At 35.1% G+C, this 18,788-nt stretch overlaps 1 protein-coding gene across 1 annotated transcript in view; it reads left to right on the top strand.

The window, feature by feature from the left end:
* AGMO (alkylglycerol monooxygenase) overlaps positions 1–18,788 on the top strand; it is a 392,569-nt gene that overhangs the window by 196,449 nt on the left and 177,332 nt on the right. The window contains exons 11-12 of the mRNA XM_040260598.1: positions 9,472–9,554; positions 14,045–14,150. Coding sequence (XP_040116532.1) covers positions 9,472–9,554; positions 14,045–14,150 — 189 coding nt within the window. The remainder of the gene's footprint in view (positions 1–9,471; positions 9,555–14,044; positions 14,151–18,788) is intronic.

Raw genomic sequence — 18,788 nt, 5'->3', positions numbered from 1 at the left:
GACAGGGTGTATATTACAATATGTAACTCATAGCATGGTTTTCGCAAGATTTTTCCATTGTCATAAAAAACTATATGAGAAACTGATGTAGATATGTCAACAAATAGAAATATCAAGTGATGAAATCCTTTTCAGATTGAAATTAGAGTTGGAGACAGCTTCGTCCTTGACACAAATTAATTTTGAAAAGTGCATTTGCTTATTTCCCACACATGTTTTCCTTTGCTAAAAACATGCTGTGCAACTAGGGGGAAAAAAAGTTTGCTTATTTGCAAAATTCTATAGTGCCTTTGTAGTCTCAGGGATGTTTAAAAGCATCTGAAGACGTTAAAATCCAACAGAAATATTTTTTTTCCAGATTGACTGTAGCCAGTAATCACACAGAAAAAGTTGTGGCTGACTTGTAATTGTGGACCCTGCTGTAGTCTGACAGCCCTTTCTGTTTACGCATATACCAGAGTAGATAAATACTTACTTGTTTAATGTACGCACGTTCTGCATAAATAACTCTGAGAGTTAAAAAAGCAATTTGATGGCCACCAGAAAGATATAAAAAGTCACATTCCTTTCTCACTGAAATTTGCAGTGCATACATTTAAATATATATTGTTTAGTTTACTGATATGACCCACTGTCTTTCATGTTGATTTTACTTTAGTAATGCTTGGGAAATCAATTCCTAAGCAGCCAGGGTTCACTGCATGGGGTGATGTCATGAATATGGGTTTGAAATGGAAATATGGATATACTAGCATGTTTGCAAAGTAAAACTTTAAAGACAATGCTATCTTTTGCAGTAATAGACTCAAAACAGTTAGACTATTTAATAAGGTTTTATAATAGAATATGGGCTTCCCTGGTGGTTCAGATGGTAAAGAATCTGCCTGTAGTGCAGGAGACCCAGGTTCATCCCCTGGATTGGGAAGATCCCTTGGAGAAGGAAATGGCTACTTACTCCACTATTCTTGCCTAGAGAATCCCATGGACAGAGGAACCTAGTGGGCGACAGTTCATGAGTTGCAAAGAGTTGGACAGGACTGAGCAACTAACACTTTCACATAATAGAATGTATAGTAAAGTTAGTGCAGATGTGTCTAACACAGATTATTTAGTGATACATTTCAAGTTAATGAGGCATTTGGGATTATTCATATAAGTTTGGAAACAGGTTTTTATAGTCTTCAATTCCCCCAAATGCTGTAATCTGTAAAACATTATGGGCACTAAAATTTTGCAACCAGTGCTTTCGTATTGACAGGTTTTAACAGATCCTTGGGAAAAAAAAAATCAATATATCTAGTTGTACTGTCATAACAAAGAGTGTCACTTGCTCAGATTAGATCTAATTCAGGACCTATGTGAAACCTCTCAAGTCAGTATTCAATGCATACTGTTTTCCTCCAGTGCAGCCTACTGGGATTTAATTTAATTTCCTAAAGTTTTCAGGTGGTAACTGAAGTAATATGAAAAAAGAAATGTGAGCTAAATTGAGTATCAATTATAATTTAAAGCCATGAAATGAATGTAATAAATGTGTATTAGTAAAGGGAGGATATTAACCAAAGCTACTTGTCTAATAAGCATAGATTTCAGGAACTTAGTAAAGTGATTCCTGTGAATGCCAATGAAAAATATAGTTTTGTCCACTGTATTGCAATATGATAAAGTGGAAAATTGAAAGTTTAAAATGCCTTCTGCATAAAATAATGGAATATTAACTGAAATTAAATACATCTTCATACTATTAGTACTGTCTTAAAGTTTGGTCAGTATCAGGCAACTCCTTTAAAAGCTTTCATATAATAAACATAACCAACGATAAACTGCTTATAATTTGAATTAGTATCTCATTTTGATTTATTAAAACTATGTAAAAATTAGACATTTTAATTCAGTGTTGGAAACTCAAAATCTCAGTGCACAAATTTTGAGGGTCTTATTTAATAAAAGTCATCCTCCTGAAAAGGTGGGCTTCCCAGGTGGCGCAATGGTAAAGAATTTGCCTGGGATGCAAGAGACATGGGTTGATCCCTGGGTCGGGGAGGTCCCCTGGAGGATGGTATAGAAATCCACTCCAGTGTTCTTGCCTGGGAAATCCCATGGACTCTGAGGCCTGGCAGGCTACAGTCTATGGGGTTGCAAACAGTTGGACACAGCTGAGTGACTGAGCATCCTGAAGGGAAGTTTGCCTCTCTGAGACTGTTTTTGTTATCTTTTTATTTTGGGAAAGAACTAAAAGGTGTATAACTGATATTTCTATTTATTTCTTAGTGAAAAAATAAAAGTATCCTATCAAGAGTATAGAAAAAGTTGGCATACTGAGTTTAGTGCAATCTTAAAACAAATACTGATAACTTAGAAAGATTCCGGTGACCCCTGGAATAGTTCTAGTGAACATCCCAAAATGATAATATCAGTGTGAATGTCTTCCTAAGAAAATGTCAGAGGACGTTTCATTGCTAAGTTTGCTCAGCCATGGACTAATTGCTATTCGATACTGAGGCAAGACCCTTCCATCTTCTCTACCCACTTCCCAGTGAATCATGAGGTGGTTCCTTCTGCTGGTGGCAACTTGTACTAGAGCTGGCCCTGCTGTGAGCCCTGGGCATTGTGGACTCTAGTTTTCTTTTAGCCTTTGAAAGTCTCCTCATATATGCAGGAGCTGATATACGAGACCTGACGGGCACCCTCTGCAGAAGAAGAGAGTTCTGTCTATGCAGCTGTCTCCTCTTCGGTCCCATCCACCAAACAGTCCCGCCTGGCTCAGATGGTAAAGAATCTGCCTGCAGTGCAGGTGACGCAGTTTCAGTAGGGATTGGGAAGATTCCCTGGGGATTCAAGTTCTCTTGCCTGTAAAGTCCTATAGATAGAGGAGCCTGGAGGGCTGCAGTCCATGGGGTCGCAAAGAGTCAGACACGACTGAGCGACTTAACTTTTTCTTCCAAACAATAGCCTCCTTGGGCTTCTCCAAAACCCCACCTCTCTCTCCTCAAATCAGGAAGTCTACCAGGTCCCTCTGAGTTCCCTCTGGGCTGCAGCCTAGAAGCTCTCTCAAGGTAGTACTTGGGGCAATAGTTGGGGTTCATGTCTTTTGTATCCCATTTCCCTGGATTCGCTGATCTTTGTTGCCTAATATCCAGGGTCTTGAAAACGATTGCTTTGTTGATATATTGTTGATTTTGTTTTCAAGTGGAAGGGAAAATCCATCCTTGTTTCTCTATTTAGTTCAGTGCACATTCATTTTTTCTTAACAGAGTAGAATCATAGCTTAATATATAATTGAAAATAATTATTCAAGTTATGTTACATTAAATTTTTTAAATAAAATTTTTGCTTTTACTTCTTACATGTTTTTGTAGAAAGTCACTAACTCCATATAAATTGATTGCTTCTTAAGTGTGCATTTGTTATATATTTTAGGCAATATATTTTCACCTTTGATATATGTTTATTTTGCTTGCTTCTAGTTTGAAATTATAGAAAATGTTCATTTTAATCAAATATCTTTATGTATACTTCAGTAGTAACCAAAAGTTCTGAAAATGTAGAAGAAAACAATATGGTCAATATTGATTTTTAAAAAATAAAACGGGATTTTGTTTTGATATAGATTATTTAGATTCATGTAGAATTACAAATTGCTTTATGGCATCACCTGGAGTTCTGCTCCTGTGTCTATGCTGCAATTCTGGGAAGCATCTTCAAGCCTTCAGGTTTCAGCTCAGGGTATCTAAAAGGATGAGGGTGAGATGGTTGAATGGCATCACCAACTCAATGGACATGTGTCTGAGCAAACTACGGGAGATAGTGAAGGATGGGGAGGAAAGCCAGGCATGCTGCAGCCCATGGGGTTGCAGAGGATCAGACATGACTTAGTGACGGAACAACAGCAAACTTCAATCTAAAAGCAGCCGTTAGAGTCACGGGGATGATGAGGTAGCGGAGCAGGTATGCCTCCAACCAGATTTTCTTCCTTCACATCAGAGGTTACTGACATTTAAATATTAGGGAATTTTTTACCTTATTTTTACAGATGTTTGGGAAGATGAGCACTCTGAATCAAAATAATGATTTTAGTAGACTTTTTCAGACACCTTACAGTGAAACTCCTAAAAATATACCACCGTGATGTAATAAAATGAAGACATTTTCATCTCTAAATCCATAGGATTATGGAAAATATTATCAAATTATCTTTGACAATAAACTTCTAAAAAAGAATTTATATAGAAGATTACTATTATTTGAGGATGTAGTGTGTGGGTCTGATATCTCCCTTTGTGAGGTTTGTTGTGTGGGAAAATATAAAAGGTCATTGTGTTGATCACCAGAATTTTTCCATGAACGGGTAAGACGTTGATATCTCCATTCAAGAAGAAAACGGCTTTCTTCCTTATATACCTATGGGCAAGGAAGGACTCTCACACTTTCATTAATTGTTAAAGCAACAAGCATGTAATTTTTGCATTCCTATGTAGTTAATGTTGTCTTATGAGTATTTTTTTTTCTCATCTACTTAAAGTAGAAGGGAAGTAATGTTCTTCAGGCACAAATGCATGAATGGTGATTCCTACACCAAGAAACCTAGGGAAATAAGAGCTACCAAACTGCTTGGGATTTGAAAGATAATTCTAAAGGAGAAAAAGTAATTCCTTGCCTCATAAGCTTTCTATAGTTCTGGACTTCCTCATTTTTGTGATAAAGACATATTCAATGCTTAATTTACAATACTTCCATTTTAGCACTTGAGAGTGGTATTCTACATGAAAGATATAGCAGTAAATGGTGTGAAAGGGTGGTAAGCCCAGTGAAAAATAAAATTGTACTGTCATAAAAAAATTAACAAGCTTCATGTCATTTCACCTCTTGTTGAAAACACAGGAGGCTGAGTATTTACAGTGATCAAAGTCTATAAAGTCTATTCTGTTTTTTTGCTTTAGTGTAGCTGGATTATCGTCCAACCAGCAGGCATTAAAGCCGTATGGTTTCTGGGGCTGGAATTCTGACTTTCCTGCTCACTCTCGTAAACTCCTGTTTGCCACAGTGTCTAGCAAAGGCTCAATACATATTCATACAATGAATTTGTAGAAATCAGAGAATGTCTCCTGCCTTGGCAGGTGGGTTCTCTCCACTAGTGCCACCTGGAAGCCCCAACAAAGGATACTACATGGAAAAATGTAAAAGTTCCATAGGAAAATGGACTCTTTAAGGAAACATGTGCTCTATATTGAATTCCTTTTTTGAGTAATCTATTCCCTTTAAATTGAGTTTCAGGATGGTTTTGTTCTTTATGAAATTAAATATAGAAATATTAAAGCAGTCTATGTTTTAAATATTTAGCACAAGTATTTAGTGTATTAATATTAAATTGTTAATTAAAAACTGAATTTTTTAATTTTAAGGAACTAATATTTTTATATTAAGTTAAATATTTAATGTTTTAATATTAAACTACTTATTAAGCCAGTTAGAATTATATTAAAGGTATGAATAGTAAACACATATGTAAAATATCCAATCATTTGGTCAGTCACTCAACAAACATATTATTGATGTTATATGGAAAATATAACAGAATAAAGTTATAGATCAATATGGAGAATTACTATTTTACATAGGGTGAATAAGGATATGTGATAGTTACCTGAATGAAATAAAGGAATAAACCTTTAGGATCACTGGAGGAAGTAATTTTAAGCCTAAGAAACTGTAGAAGAAATAGATTTGAGTGGAAAGTCTGTCATATCCAAGGAAGAGCGGAATTTCTGATATAGCTTAAGAGTGAAAGACAGAAGTTATTCAGGGGTGATATGAGAATAGTGGGTATGTTGTACAGAGGCCGGAGTAAAGACTGAACTTTATTCAGAGGGAGATTTGAAGCTCGTGGGGGATTTAGAATATAAGAATTATATAACATGACTCATGTTTTTGAAGAGATAACTCTGGCTACATACTCAGGGTGGGGAGCCAGGATAGGTAGACACGCAACATAGAATTAGAGAGGCCAGTCAGGAGGGTGTTTTAATTGTGTGTATGAGCAAATGAAAAACTGGAGATGCCAGCTCTCAGACGAAGAGAAGCAAGCAGAGTGTGGTATGGAAGAGGAACTCAAATACAGGGTTGTAATCAGGCTAAATTTCAGGTACTTAGAAGCCAGTAGAGGCTTGACAAGGCAGGCTGATGGTCATATTAAGTTGGTTTTCACACCAACACCATTAGCCAGGATGCAATTCACAGAGAGAGGAGTTCTTTATCATTTTTTGGCTCAGGGATCATAAATTCCCTTACCAAAACAAAAAAAATATTTTTTCCTGTCTCTTAATTTCCTATGATATTTGGAAGAGCTGATTGACTTTTTATTTGTGCTTCCTTGTCATACTGTAATTATTAAGATTAGCTTGAGTGCTATTTGGAAAATTAGTAAAGCCTAAATATAATAGCATTGATACTTATCATGACCATTAGTTGACTTCTTACTTTATGCCAAGCACTCTTCCAAACTCATATTTTATTTGAAATGTACTGAACACTTAACACAGCTTAGAAATGTTGAAAAATCTGACCACGTTTACGTGGCTAATAGGTTCAAATAATTTCAAACCCTGCATTCTTTTAGAGCAGTTAAAATCATGCTACAGGTGTGATGCACAAATCGTTTCTCCCTTCCATATGAGTTTTTTCCTAAAAGATCAAAAAGAAGCAGTAATGATATGCTAAGTCGCTTCAGTCGTGTCCCACTCTTTGCAACCCTATGGACGGTAGCCTGCCAGGGCTCCTCTGTCCATGGGATTTTCCAAGCAAGAATACTGGAGTGGGTTGCCATTTTCTTCTCATATATATATATATGAGAAGAATATATATATATTATGTACATATATATATATATATGTGTGTGTGTGTGTGTGTGTGTGTGTGTGTGTATTATTCTTTAGTCACTAAGTTGTATCCAACTCTTAAGACCCCATGGACTGTAGCCTGCCAGGCTCTTCTATCCATGGGGGGGTTTCCCAGCAAGAATACTGGAGTGGGTTGCCACTTCCTTCTTCAATAATGGTAATAAGAAGCATATTTTTAGAAAGAAAACATTCCCCTTAAGCCAACATTCCTTGGTTGCTCAGTGGTACAGAATCTTCCTGCAATGCAGGAGACTCAGGAGACATGGGTTTGATTCCTGGGTCAGGAAGATCCTCTAGAGGAGGAAATGGAACCCCACTCCAGTATTCTTATTTGGAAAATCCCATGGACAGAGGAGCCTGGTGAGCTACAGTCCATGGGGTCGCAAAGAATCAGACGTGACTGAGCATACACACACACTCTGTTCTCTGCTTAAGCACACCTCATTACTTCTACCATGGGGAAAATATTTTGTTTTGCTTTACTGTCCCAAAGAAGCCGCTGCTGAATGTCACACACCTAAATAGCATTTTCCTGCTTTCCAACTCTCCACTCAAACATTGTGGAATTCACCAAATTCCCCATCCTATATCTGATATCCAGCACTGTCTCCATTGTCCTAAGCATCCTGACACTTTTTCTTCATATCTTTGACAACTCAATAATCGTCTTGTACTGAATTATGGCTCTGGAGGATTAAATTCCCTTGGCAATTCTGGATGCCATCCTAGCATATGGAGAGTGACTTGGGAAGTGTTAGAAATTGTCCATGAGAGACGGGGCTCATCCAGAAGATGATATGGATCAGAGATACTGGGTGTGAGCCGCAGTGGCAATTGGTACCTTTTGTTTATAACTTTGGACAGATACTGCTTAGTTGTAAAAGGGTATATTAGTTAATAATGACTTGACATTACCTCTAGTTGGGAAAAAGAAAAAAGAGAAAGTGTTTGATCACTCTGTTAGCCAATGTAATACAACCTTTGGTGTTCTTATGAAACATCAATACTATCAGTGAGTAGGGAAGCCGTCCAGTGGCTGGCTGTGTATCCACCTCCTTGATTTTATTCATCTACTCTCAATCTGAAACAGTAACCACCTGGCCCTTACACGAGTAACTTCAATGTAGACCTCTGCTTACAATCCCTTTAAGTGTGTTTTGCTCATATGGATTCTACCACCGTCACACTTTGGGGTCAGTTAAGTCTATTTTGAATTTCGGAGGTATCATTTATTTCTGTGTGATGGAAAGTTACTTAATCTTTTAAGTCTCATTTCATTTGCTTTTTCATATTCAAAGCTTACATAATACCTACTCTGCAAGTTTGCTGGGCATATAAAAAGAATTAATCTGTATAAAACACATAGCTTGGAAACTGTAAAACAGTAGATGCTCAGTAAACATGATTATTAAAATTTTACATGTAAACAAAACATATAATTAATTTGTAATTATGACAGAGAGATATGTTGTTTTTGTTACTGACTCAAAAAAGGACTTTTGACTTATAGGTAGGAATATATAGGTTTCATCAAAGTGTGAGTGGATATGTGTAATCTCTTTCATGTATGTGTTCACACTCATAAACACATTCTTCTTTAAATTTTTTCTTTATTAAAGGCAGCTTTGGGTTTGAAACAACAAAGAGTTGGCTGATATTTAAAATAACCATTGAAAGGTGGTATTTATTCATAAAAGGTAAGGGATTTCTCCATACATGGGGATACAGGTGTTTCAAAGAATTATGAAAGTCAAAACTTTAAAGAATTATTAGCGAGAACACTTTAAGCAAAGTATCATTCAGTTCAGTTCAGTTCAGTCGCTCAGTCCTGTCTGACTCTTTGTGACCCCCTGAATCGCAGCATGCCAGGCCTCCCTGTCCATCACCAACTCCCGGAGTCCACCCAAACTCATGTCCATCAAGTCGGTGATGCCATCCAGCCATCTCATCCTCTGTCATCCCCTTCTCCTCCTGCCCCCAATCCTTCCCAGCATCAGGGTCTTTCCAAAGAGTCAACTCTTTGCATGAGGTGGCCAAAGTATTGGAGTTTCAGCTTTAGCATCAGTCCTTCCAAAGAACACCCAGGGCTGATCTTCTTTAGGATGGACTGGTTGGACCTCCTTGCAGTCCAAGGGACTCTCAAGAGTCTTCTCCAACACCACAGTTCAGAAGCATCAATTCTTCGGCACTCAGCTTTCTTCACAGTTTAACTCTCACATCCATACATGACCACAGGAAAAACCTTGACTAGATAGATCTTTGTTGGCAAAGTAATGTCTCTGTGTTTTATATGCTATCTAAGTTGGTGATAACTTTCCTTCTAGGGAGTATCTTTTAATTCATGGCTGCAATCATTAGAATTATCTAATTCATTCTCCAAGTGCCCTACAAGATACCTAAATGATATTAGGAAAACCAAAATATTCCTTGTATATTCAGCCTTCTTGAAAAATGTCAATAACAAATGATGCAATAAAAATAAAATTGGGGCTGTTATTCCTGTCAGCTTTAAATTCTAATGCTCAGTTGGCTGACCCACCTAAAGATTCCATTGGTCTCTGTGTTTGTTTGACAGGTACTATCTCAGATCACTCTCCTTTTGAGGGTTTGCTTCATTATCCTGACCTTAACCTCCATTGGATTTCTTTTGGATCAAAGGTAAAAAGTGAAATTCTTTCATCTTATGTAACTTTGTAATGTGATTTTTAAAATATTTGTGAAATTTTAAAATTCAGCAAACATTTGTTATTAAAAGAGTAAAGCTGAAACTACAAATTCACACTTTCATTTTAAATGTAACAGAGTAGTGGTTTGTCTGATTTTATATCAAGAATTCATTATAAATCTAAGCCTTTTAGATGAAATTTAGGTTTTTCAAATATATTAAGAAAACCCATTGAATAAAATGATTAATTTGGCAAAACATAGAGTATAACTCTGAGTACTAAATAAAATATAAAAAAGATTTGAGTATTTTCCTTTGCTATTGAATAGTTCACAATATATGCCTAAATGTATGTATAGTTATTTCTCAGTATCCATTGGAGATTGGTTCCAGAACCTAGCCCCTCATACCAAAATTTGCAGATGCTCAAGTCCCTTATATAAAATGATGTATATCTGCACAGAACGTGTGCATAGGCTCCCATAAATTTAAATCATCTCTAGATCACTTATAATACCTAATACAATGTATACTGTATTATAAATACAGTAATAAATGCTACGTAAATAGTTGCTGGCAGTGGCAAATCCAAGTTTTGTGTTTTGAAGCTTTCTGAATTTTTTAAAAAATATGTTTTCATTTTAGATTGGTTGAATCTGAGATGCAAAACCCATGATTATGGAGGGCCACCAGTATATTTAAAGTTTATTTCTTACCCTCGTACAGTACAGTATAAAAAGTGTATTTATTTTTATCATTTATTTTGTTTGGCTTTCTATCCCTACTTTTCTGTACTAGAAATGAAATACATACTGAGTCACAGAAAATAGAAAACTGAGTCAGAAGACAATCTGAAATAATAACCCAGTTCCAAAGCATCAGGATCACATTTTAAGGATCACAATTCTATTGTTGGCATATACTTACTAAAATGATCAATCAGCAGTAGCAACAGTATACTGCTTTTTAATGAAGACTTTTTTATTTCCATGGATACAAACAAATAAGCTGAATAGCAGGCTACAGATTTTTTTGCAATATATCCTAAGGTATAGTAAGTTATGGTATTCAGTTCAGTTCAGTTCAGTTCAGTCGCACAGTTGTGTCTGACTCTTTGTGACCCCATGAATCGCAGCACGTCAGGCCTCCCTGTCCATTACCAACTCCCGGAGTTCACTCAAACTTATGTCCATTGAGTTGGTGATGCCATCCAGCCATCTCATCCTCTGTCGTCCCCTTTTCCTCCTGCCCTCAATCCTTGCCTTTGGCCTTATTTAGGAACTTATACTGGATATAGGTATGTCATGGTGGAAAGGAAGTGAAATGTTGAAAATTTTCCTTTGAAACTGAGAACCAGTTAGATATGTTTGCTATTTAATGCTAGGCTGGAAAATGTCAGTGGAGAAATGAAAGAGAAAGAAAGAAAAGGCATATTAATTCCTTTATGAAAGGAATTAATAAACTAATTAGAAAATTAATTTATATTAATTAATCTTGAAATCTGAGTAGTGACTATAGGGAGTGTATTCAAATTAATGGATGAATTTAGGAAAAGTTTTAAATAAATTATCAACTATATTTTTATATACTAGAAAATATAACAAGTTTATGCAAAAGATCAAATATATCAAATATCAAGAAAAAAAAAGTTCTAAAAAATGAGTAGTATATCTCTAAACCATACTATAAAACTACTGAATATTATGAAAAATAAAGAATTAAAAAATGGAGAGATACTATATTCATAGATTGGAGTACTCAATTTTGTGACGATTACAATCACAGCAGTTGGTTTACATACTCAGTGCAATTCGAATTAAAATTATAAAAGGTTTCTTTTCTGTAGAATTTGACAGACTCTTTCTAAAATATATATATATATGGAAATGCAAAGGCCTAATAATAGCCAACACAGTCTTGAGATTTCTTTTTTATGGCAGGAGCTGAGCTACTGGCTATCAAGATATGTTATAAATCTATCATAATTAAACATGTTTTATTGGCATAAAGGTCAGAACAGAGAATCTAGAAACAGATCTACGCATATATAAAAACTTGATTTCTGACAAAGTCATCCCTGAAGAGCTATGGGAAAAGGAAAATGCTGTCTTTTCAGCACATGGTCTTTGAAAAATTGGATTTCCACATAGGAATAAGAAGAATAAATTTGACAAATAATTCACTCCATAAAAATTAATTCCATAAAAATTAATTAATTCAGGGGATTGTAGACTTTAAAATGAGAGGAAAGTCAGTACAGATTCCAGCAGATAGCATAGTAATATATGTCTGTTACCTTGGAGGAGGTAAAAATATTGAATGGTCCACAACAATCCATAATATAGATAAAATTGGTGAATTAGGTTGTAATAATATTATGAAAGTCAGTTCTTCAAAAATTAACCCTTAATATGGCAGTAAAAAGAATAAATTTTTGAGGTAGGAAAAGTTGTTTGCAATTTTTTATAAACTTCAAGGATCTTATGTCAAAAATGTCTAAAATTAAAAGAATTGACAATACAAGCTGTTGCAGAAGGTGTATTATATTGGGATACCTAATTTGAAGAATGTTTGTGTATTTCATTAACTTTGGCTGTTCAATCCCAGGTGTATACTAACCAATACACCCAAAGAACAAAAGAATGTTCAGAAAGCATTGTTCTTAATAAATAAATGTGGCTAACAATCTGAATGTCCTTCCCGAGGTGAATGGATGTGTGAATATCGGTCTATTCACACAACAGAATACTATGCACAAGTGAAGAATGAGCTGCTGCTATATGCAGAAATGTAGACATATCTCACTTAACAATACAGATTAAAAGATACTAATACCAAAAAAGTGCACATGATATAACTCCATTTACAAAAAATAGAAAAAAAGATAAAAGTAAAAATTCGTTTTTAGGAATTTATGCTAAATCAATAAAAACATAAATAAAAAGGTAGGAGATGGTATGAGTACCATAAACGGTAAACAACAGGTAGTGATTCTGCAACAGAGGGAGGGCGGAACACTGAAGAGGTGAGATGTGCCTAGGGGTGCTGATATTGAGTGGTGTTCATATGGTTGTTTATTTGTTGAAAGTCATTGAGCTGTATATTTTTGTTTTGTGTGCTTCTTCCTATGTATGTTTTAATTCACAATATACAAGGCCATAGAACACAATAAAAATAAATTGTTTTAAAATAGAAATTTTATTTTCTGTTTTATCATTGAAAATTGCCCAAATATCAATTAGAAAATAGTTTACAGTGATGATACAAAATTATTTTACAAAGGGAAAAATTTCTTAAGTTTTTGCACATACACGAAACTCATACTGCTGCTGCTGCTGCTAAGTCGTTTCAGTCGTGCCCGTCTCTGTGCGACCCCATAGACGGCAGCCCACCAGGTTCCCCCATCCCTTGGATTCTCCAGGCAAGATCACTGGAGTGGGTTGCCATTTCCTTTTCCAATGCATGAAAGGGAAAAGTGAAAGTGAAGTTGTTCAGTCATGTCCAACTTTTCGCGACCCCATGGACTGCAGCCTACCAGGCTCCTCTGTCCATGGGATTCTCCAGGCAAGAGTACTGGAGAGGGTTGCCAGTGCCTTCTCCGAAAAATCATACTACTATATTCTAAACTACTAAATAAAATATAGCTATATTATAATAGTTCAATAATATTTTATTAGAAAATGTACCTGTCATAAAAATACCATTTGCCTTTTATGAAAATATTTAATTATACAATAAGTGTGGGTTGAATTCATTGTGTAGCCTATTTGAATCTGATAAAGCAGCTGTTCACTACTGCTATTATAAGGCAATTTATAAATGCCTATATATGACCCTCAACTTTGTTTTAAATACACATACCTGTTTTATGTATGTCAGAATTTGAGTTTCAAGAATTCTGTATTATAAAGAAAACATTCATCACAAAATTATTGACAAAGATTTATATTCATGCTACCTATAATATCAGAATTAACAACATATTATCATGTTCCCAATATTTCACTATTCAAGCATTCATTATTTTAGAGTAGTTAACTATATCAGCCCTCCTAAGAAGTCATTTATTAAATGAATGAAATATTAAGATATTGGGTGAGTGAGGGGAGTCTAGTCTCTAAACCCTAGAAATTTAGTTGTCTAATATTTTATTTATTAGTTGAAATGTTTCACCCCAATTCATCAATGCTCAAACTAAGTAATACATTGATCAATAATAGATTTTCTTTAAAAAGATGCATTTTGTGTCTTAGTTTACTGCCTGTTTACAAACAGCTTCAAAGGTACATACTCCTCAAATATATTAAAATAGTAAGTATTTCTTGAAAATGAAAACAAGTTATTAATTATTAAAATAATCAGTGAATTATTAACAATTTATAGTTATGAAAATAAATATTTTAATAAACCAATACATTTTATTATATAACAGGAAAATAAAGAACATTCAAAGGTAACGCATGTAAATGACATTTTATTTCAGACCTAAGGCAGCTGTTCTGGAAACTTTCCGTTGCTTGGTGTTCCTAATGCTCTGTAGATCAGGTCATCTGAAACCTTGCATCTCTTCTTTGTCATTTGCTTTTGAGGTAAGATATTTGCTTTAGATAGCTACAGCAGGGTTAAAAATTGGTTGCATATTTAACTCATCCATTCAGCAATGTTTTCGTCTATTTATTCTGTGATGATCGCATGTGGGAGATTTTTACCCATTCACTTACAGTACTTGTTGTGTTCCCTTGAGCTAGTTAATATTGTTGAGTCTCAGTTTTTTGTTCTCTAAATTTGGATAGATATCATTAACCTTCATAAAACAGTTAGACAAATTGCATCGCATGATGTTTATAAAGAAATTAGGCCATATAGTTTTTCTCAACAAGTAGTAAAAGTGATTTTTACAAAAAAGTTCTTGGCAGAGGCTGTGCCATTTGAGACATTTCCTTTTTAGGCTCTTAAGTGAAAATTGTGATTGAGATATTTTGTCCAAAAAAAAAAAAAGAGAGAGAGACATTTTGTCAAGTACCTGCAAATTAATAATTCTTTAGAAATTAAATCATTAATGTCATTGAGATCTTTCTACAACTGAAAATATGTTTAATTTGACCTTGTGTTGTTAGGAATAAAACTTGTCTTCTAAGAACTACATAGAAACTTTGAATACATATTTATGACTTCAGATCTTAGATGTCTGTGTAAAATATTATTTTTATCACTAATACTTTAATGGACAAGGTTTTAGTCTTTTAAATTTAAGGTTATATCGTTTAACTTTGGTGCTAAGAAACCTGCCAACATCCCTGGAATGTGCATTGTGTAACTTTATTTAAGCATGAAACATAAATGCTAATATTTTCTCCAATGTTAATGGAAAAATTGAAGTAGACACTTTCATAACTGAGCAAAAGTTATGAGTTGGGACTGACTGTTTGGAAGAGAATTCAGTGATATGTGTCAGATTGCAAATACTCTTACCCTTTGATCCAACTTCACTCCTAGGAATTTATGCTACACAAATGATATATGTGTGTGAATTAATGTATATGGGATATTAGTCATTTGTAATGGAATGCTGAAAACAGTCATTAACAATCATTAATGTCCTATTAAGCCATTAATAGGAAACTGCTTAAAAATTATGGTTAACATAATGAAGAAGAATATGCATTTAGCAGAGGAAACAGGGAAGTCTTTAATACCAATATGGAGCATTTATTTAAAATGCATATATATTTGAGCTTGCTCCATCATATGTATGGCCTTCCCTACTGGCTCAGCAGTAAAGTATCTGTCTGCAGTGCAAGAGATGGAGGTTTGATCCTTGAGTCAGGAAGATCCCATGGAGAAGAAAATGGCAACCCGCTCCAGTATTCTTGCCTGGGAAATCCCATGGACAGAGGAGCGTGAAGGGCTACAGTCCATGGGGTTGCAGAGTCGGACATGATTTAGCAACTAAACAACAATAACAACAGGGGTGTGTGTGTGTGTGTGTGTAAAAATATATATATATAAAATGGAGAGAGAGAAAAGAAAGAGAGAATAAAACATGATACAGGAGAGTCTGTGAAGTATGTGAAGTGTGCTGCCATACAAAGCACATTGTATAAAAATGAGGAAGGGGAGTAATATGCATATAAATATTTTTGTATGTTTGCAAATATTTCCAGAAATATAGTCAAGATTCTAATAAATGGTTGCCTGTGGGAAAGTGAACTGTGTGGCTCGAAGAAAGGACTAGAGGAAAGATTATTCATTAAGCTAATATTTTTGGTACCTTAAACTTTATGAGCCATGTAAATATAATTCTATTTCTAAAAGTATCTGAATTAAAAATGATGAAGCATTAAATCTTAGAATTGGTATATTGGATATTATCTAATCTATGTATTTAAGTGGGCATTAAATAAAATTTATACATCTACATATATTTTGTTTCTTGAGGTTACAACCCAAAATTGAAATGAAAAAGCATAAACTGTACATGTTTAATGAAGTTTAGAAATATAAATGCCAAAAAACCTTAAAATCTAAAATCATAGCATTTTCACATTCTGTAGAAGGGAAGATATTCTAATTGTAGGGATGAAACAGAGTAATTCCACTTAATAAACCTACTCTTGGGTATATTGTGATAGTTTATCTTAAATGCTCCAAAACAATGAGAGAACATAGGTTCTTAAGGTATCCATGTTGTAAATGTGAAAATATATGATTACAAAAACACTGGGGTTTTTGATGGTGGGATGGTGAAGGATCCAACTTTTGACTGGGATGAAATCTAGGGTTGATGAAATAGATGAAATGCTACCTCTTTACTTAAGTTAGTCAGTAGGTGAAAGTGAATGTTAAAGACTTGAGCCACATTGTCTAAATTTGATTCCTGGCTCAGGAACTTACTGGCTGTGTGTCCCTGCAGTTACTTGATCACTTAAAGATTCTTAGCCTTAACTTCCTCATCTGTAAAGGGAGAAAGTAATAATGTCTATCAAATAGGGTTTTGAGAATTAAATGTGGCAATCTATGTAAGAAATTTAGTACAGTGCTTAACACATAGTACATGCTTAATAAATGTACAGCTCAGTTCAGTTCAGTCACTCAGTCGTGTCTGACTCTGCAGAGACCATGGGCTGCAGTACACCAGGCCTCCCTGTCCATCACCAACTCCTGGAGTTTACTCAAATTCATGTCCATCGTGTCAGTGATGCCATCCAGCCATCTCATCCTCTGTCGTCCCCTTTTCCTCCTGCCTTCAGTCTTTCTCAGCATCAGGGTCTTTTCCAGTGAGCCAGTTTTTTACATCAGATGGCCAAAGTATTGGAGTTTCAGCTTCAGCATCAATCCTTCCAATGAATATTCAGGACTGATTTCATTTAGGATGTAGCAGTTGGATCTCCTTGCAGTCCAAGGGACTCTCAAGAGTCTTCTCCAACACCACAGTTCAAAAGCATCAATTCGTCAGCACTCAGCTTTCTTTATAGTCCAACTCTCACATCCATACATGACTACTGGAAAAACTGTAGCTTTTGACTAGACGGACCTTTGCTGCTAAAGTAATGTCTCTGCTTTTAAACATGCTAATGTTAGGCGCTATTATTATTATTTTATATGAACTTAAGGATCCCTTGAAATAATTCTTTGGCTTGTCACAAGATCCAAAATCAAGTTTGGGAACAACTGACATGGGGTTGAGAAGAAGCAACAATGTTGACCATAAAATTATGGTTATGAATTCTTAGCTTGATACTCACTTTGTTGGACATTGGATTTTGTGCCTCAGATCGTTTACCTATAAGATAGGTTTAATGAGAACTAATGTGCCTGGAACTTATACTGTATTCTAAACAGCATATTTGCATTATTCCATTTAGTCCTCATATCAAACTCATGATGTGGTAACTATTATTTATTTTCATAGTGCCATATGGAGTAACAGGTTGACTCACTGTTTGAATTCACATAGGTAGTATGCAAAGAAGGCAGGATACAACACAGGCAGTCTGACACCACACCTCTTGACCACTGAGCAATGCTTTCTTCTGTGTATTGACAGCAGTACTCAGCTACCTGAAGGGGTTTAGATGAAATTTCAGATGCAGTGTAGCAAAAGTACCTTGAAAAATGTGGAGAGCCAAAAAGTCTTATTGATTTAACTGCAAAGTTTTGAAAAGACTCAGTGTGTGAAAAAGTTGCCTCTGGATTATCTTTGGTTTATGATTCAGGGAAGGGAGGACCATGGCAAAATATTTCCAGAAAGGCACACACCTGGCCACTTCTTCAAGAGCAGGTATTGCCTGCGATTTGCCACTAAAACATGTCCTTAAAGTGGTGTAATAATGATATCTACACCATGTGGCTCGGTGGGAAAATTGAATGACACAAAGAACATAGGAAGCACTTGATATATTTTAGTTATCATTATTCATATTGCTATTATTATTGTTATAAAAAGTATTTGCACTACTGGTATCATCATTAAAATATATATTTAACCACTGAATTTCCAAGATTAAACCTGAATAAGTCTTCTGTGACTAGAGGTCAATAACTAGATGGTAAAGACTAGACAAGTATTTTATTATCAACTTTTTGTACCTGGGGAGCCTTTTTAAAGTTCAAAAAATTAGAAACAGTTAGCAATTCTTAACTGTGAATTTCAAATTTGTGTTTTCCTCACACTTTTATATCTTAGAAATTTACGTACATCTTTGCCATTTATTAGAGTTTTACTAAACCAGTTCTTTGCACCCACAAGCTGTACAAAAACCTAATGCATGGCCTTAGTAACTCCATTCAGTATAAATTAGGAATAAGTGACAGGAGTGATTATCCTACAAGGACAGTGTTCTCGTCAATTTTTCTTGAATCTATTGCTAGAATAACTGACACTGAAGTAATTAATCCTCTCTTTCTTTTTTAAATCAATGTTGTATATGTTGGCAACATCAAGGACTGGTGGCAGGTTGTTATATTGCTTTATTATGTAAGCCAAATTTCATAGGTGTGCATGACAACAGTTCTATACTAAACAGGCATACTGCCGGCCACACTTACGGCTAAAAACTCATGTACACAAGTGTACACAGACTGGAGAATTGGCCTTAAATTATTTTTCACTTAGATTGTAAAAAGGCTCTTAGGTAATTACAAGTCAGATACAGAGTAAAATTTGAATCTGATCTTGTGAGTTCCTATGGAAGTTTTTGTCCTCTTTAGCTTGGATCCACAGAACA

The sequence above is a fragment of the Oryx dammah genome, unplaced genomic scaffold, assembly GCF_014754425.2.
Source record: "Oryx dammah isolate SB20612 unplaced genomic scaffold, SCBI_Odam_1.1 HiC_scaffold_18, whole genome shotgun sequence".
NCBI classification, from domain to species: domain Eukaryota; kingdom Metazoa; phylum Chordata; class Mammalia; order Artiodactyla; family Bovidae; genus Oryx; species Oryx dammah.
This window is presented reverse-complemented; position numbering and strand designations above follow the sequence as displayed.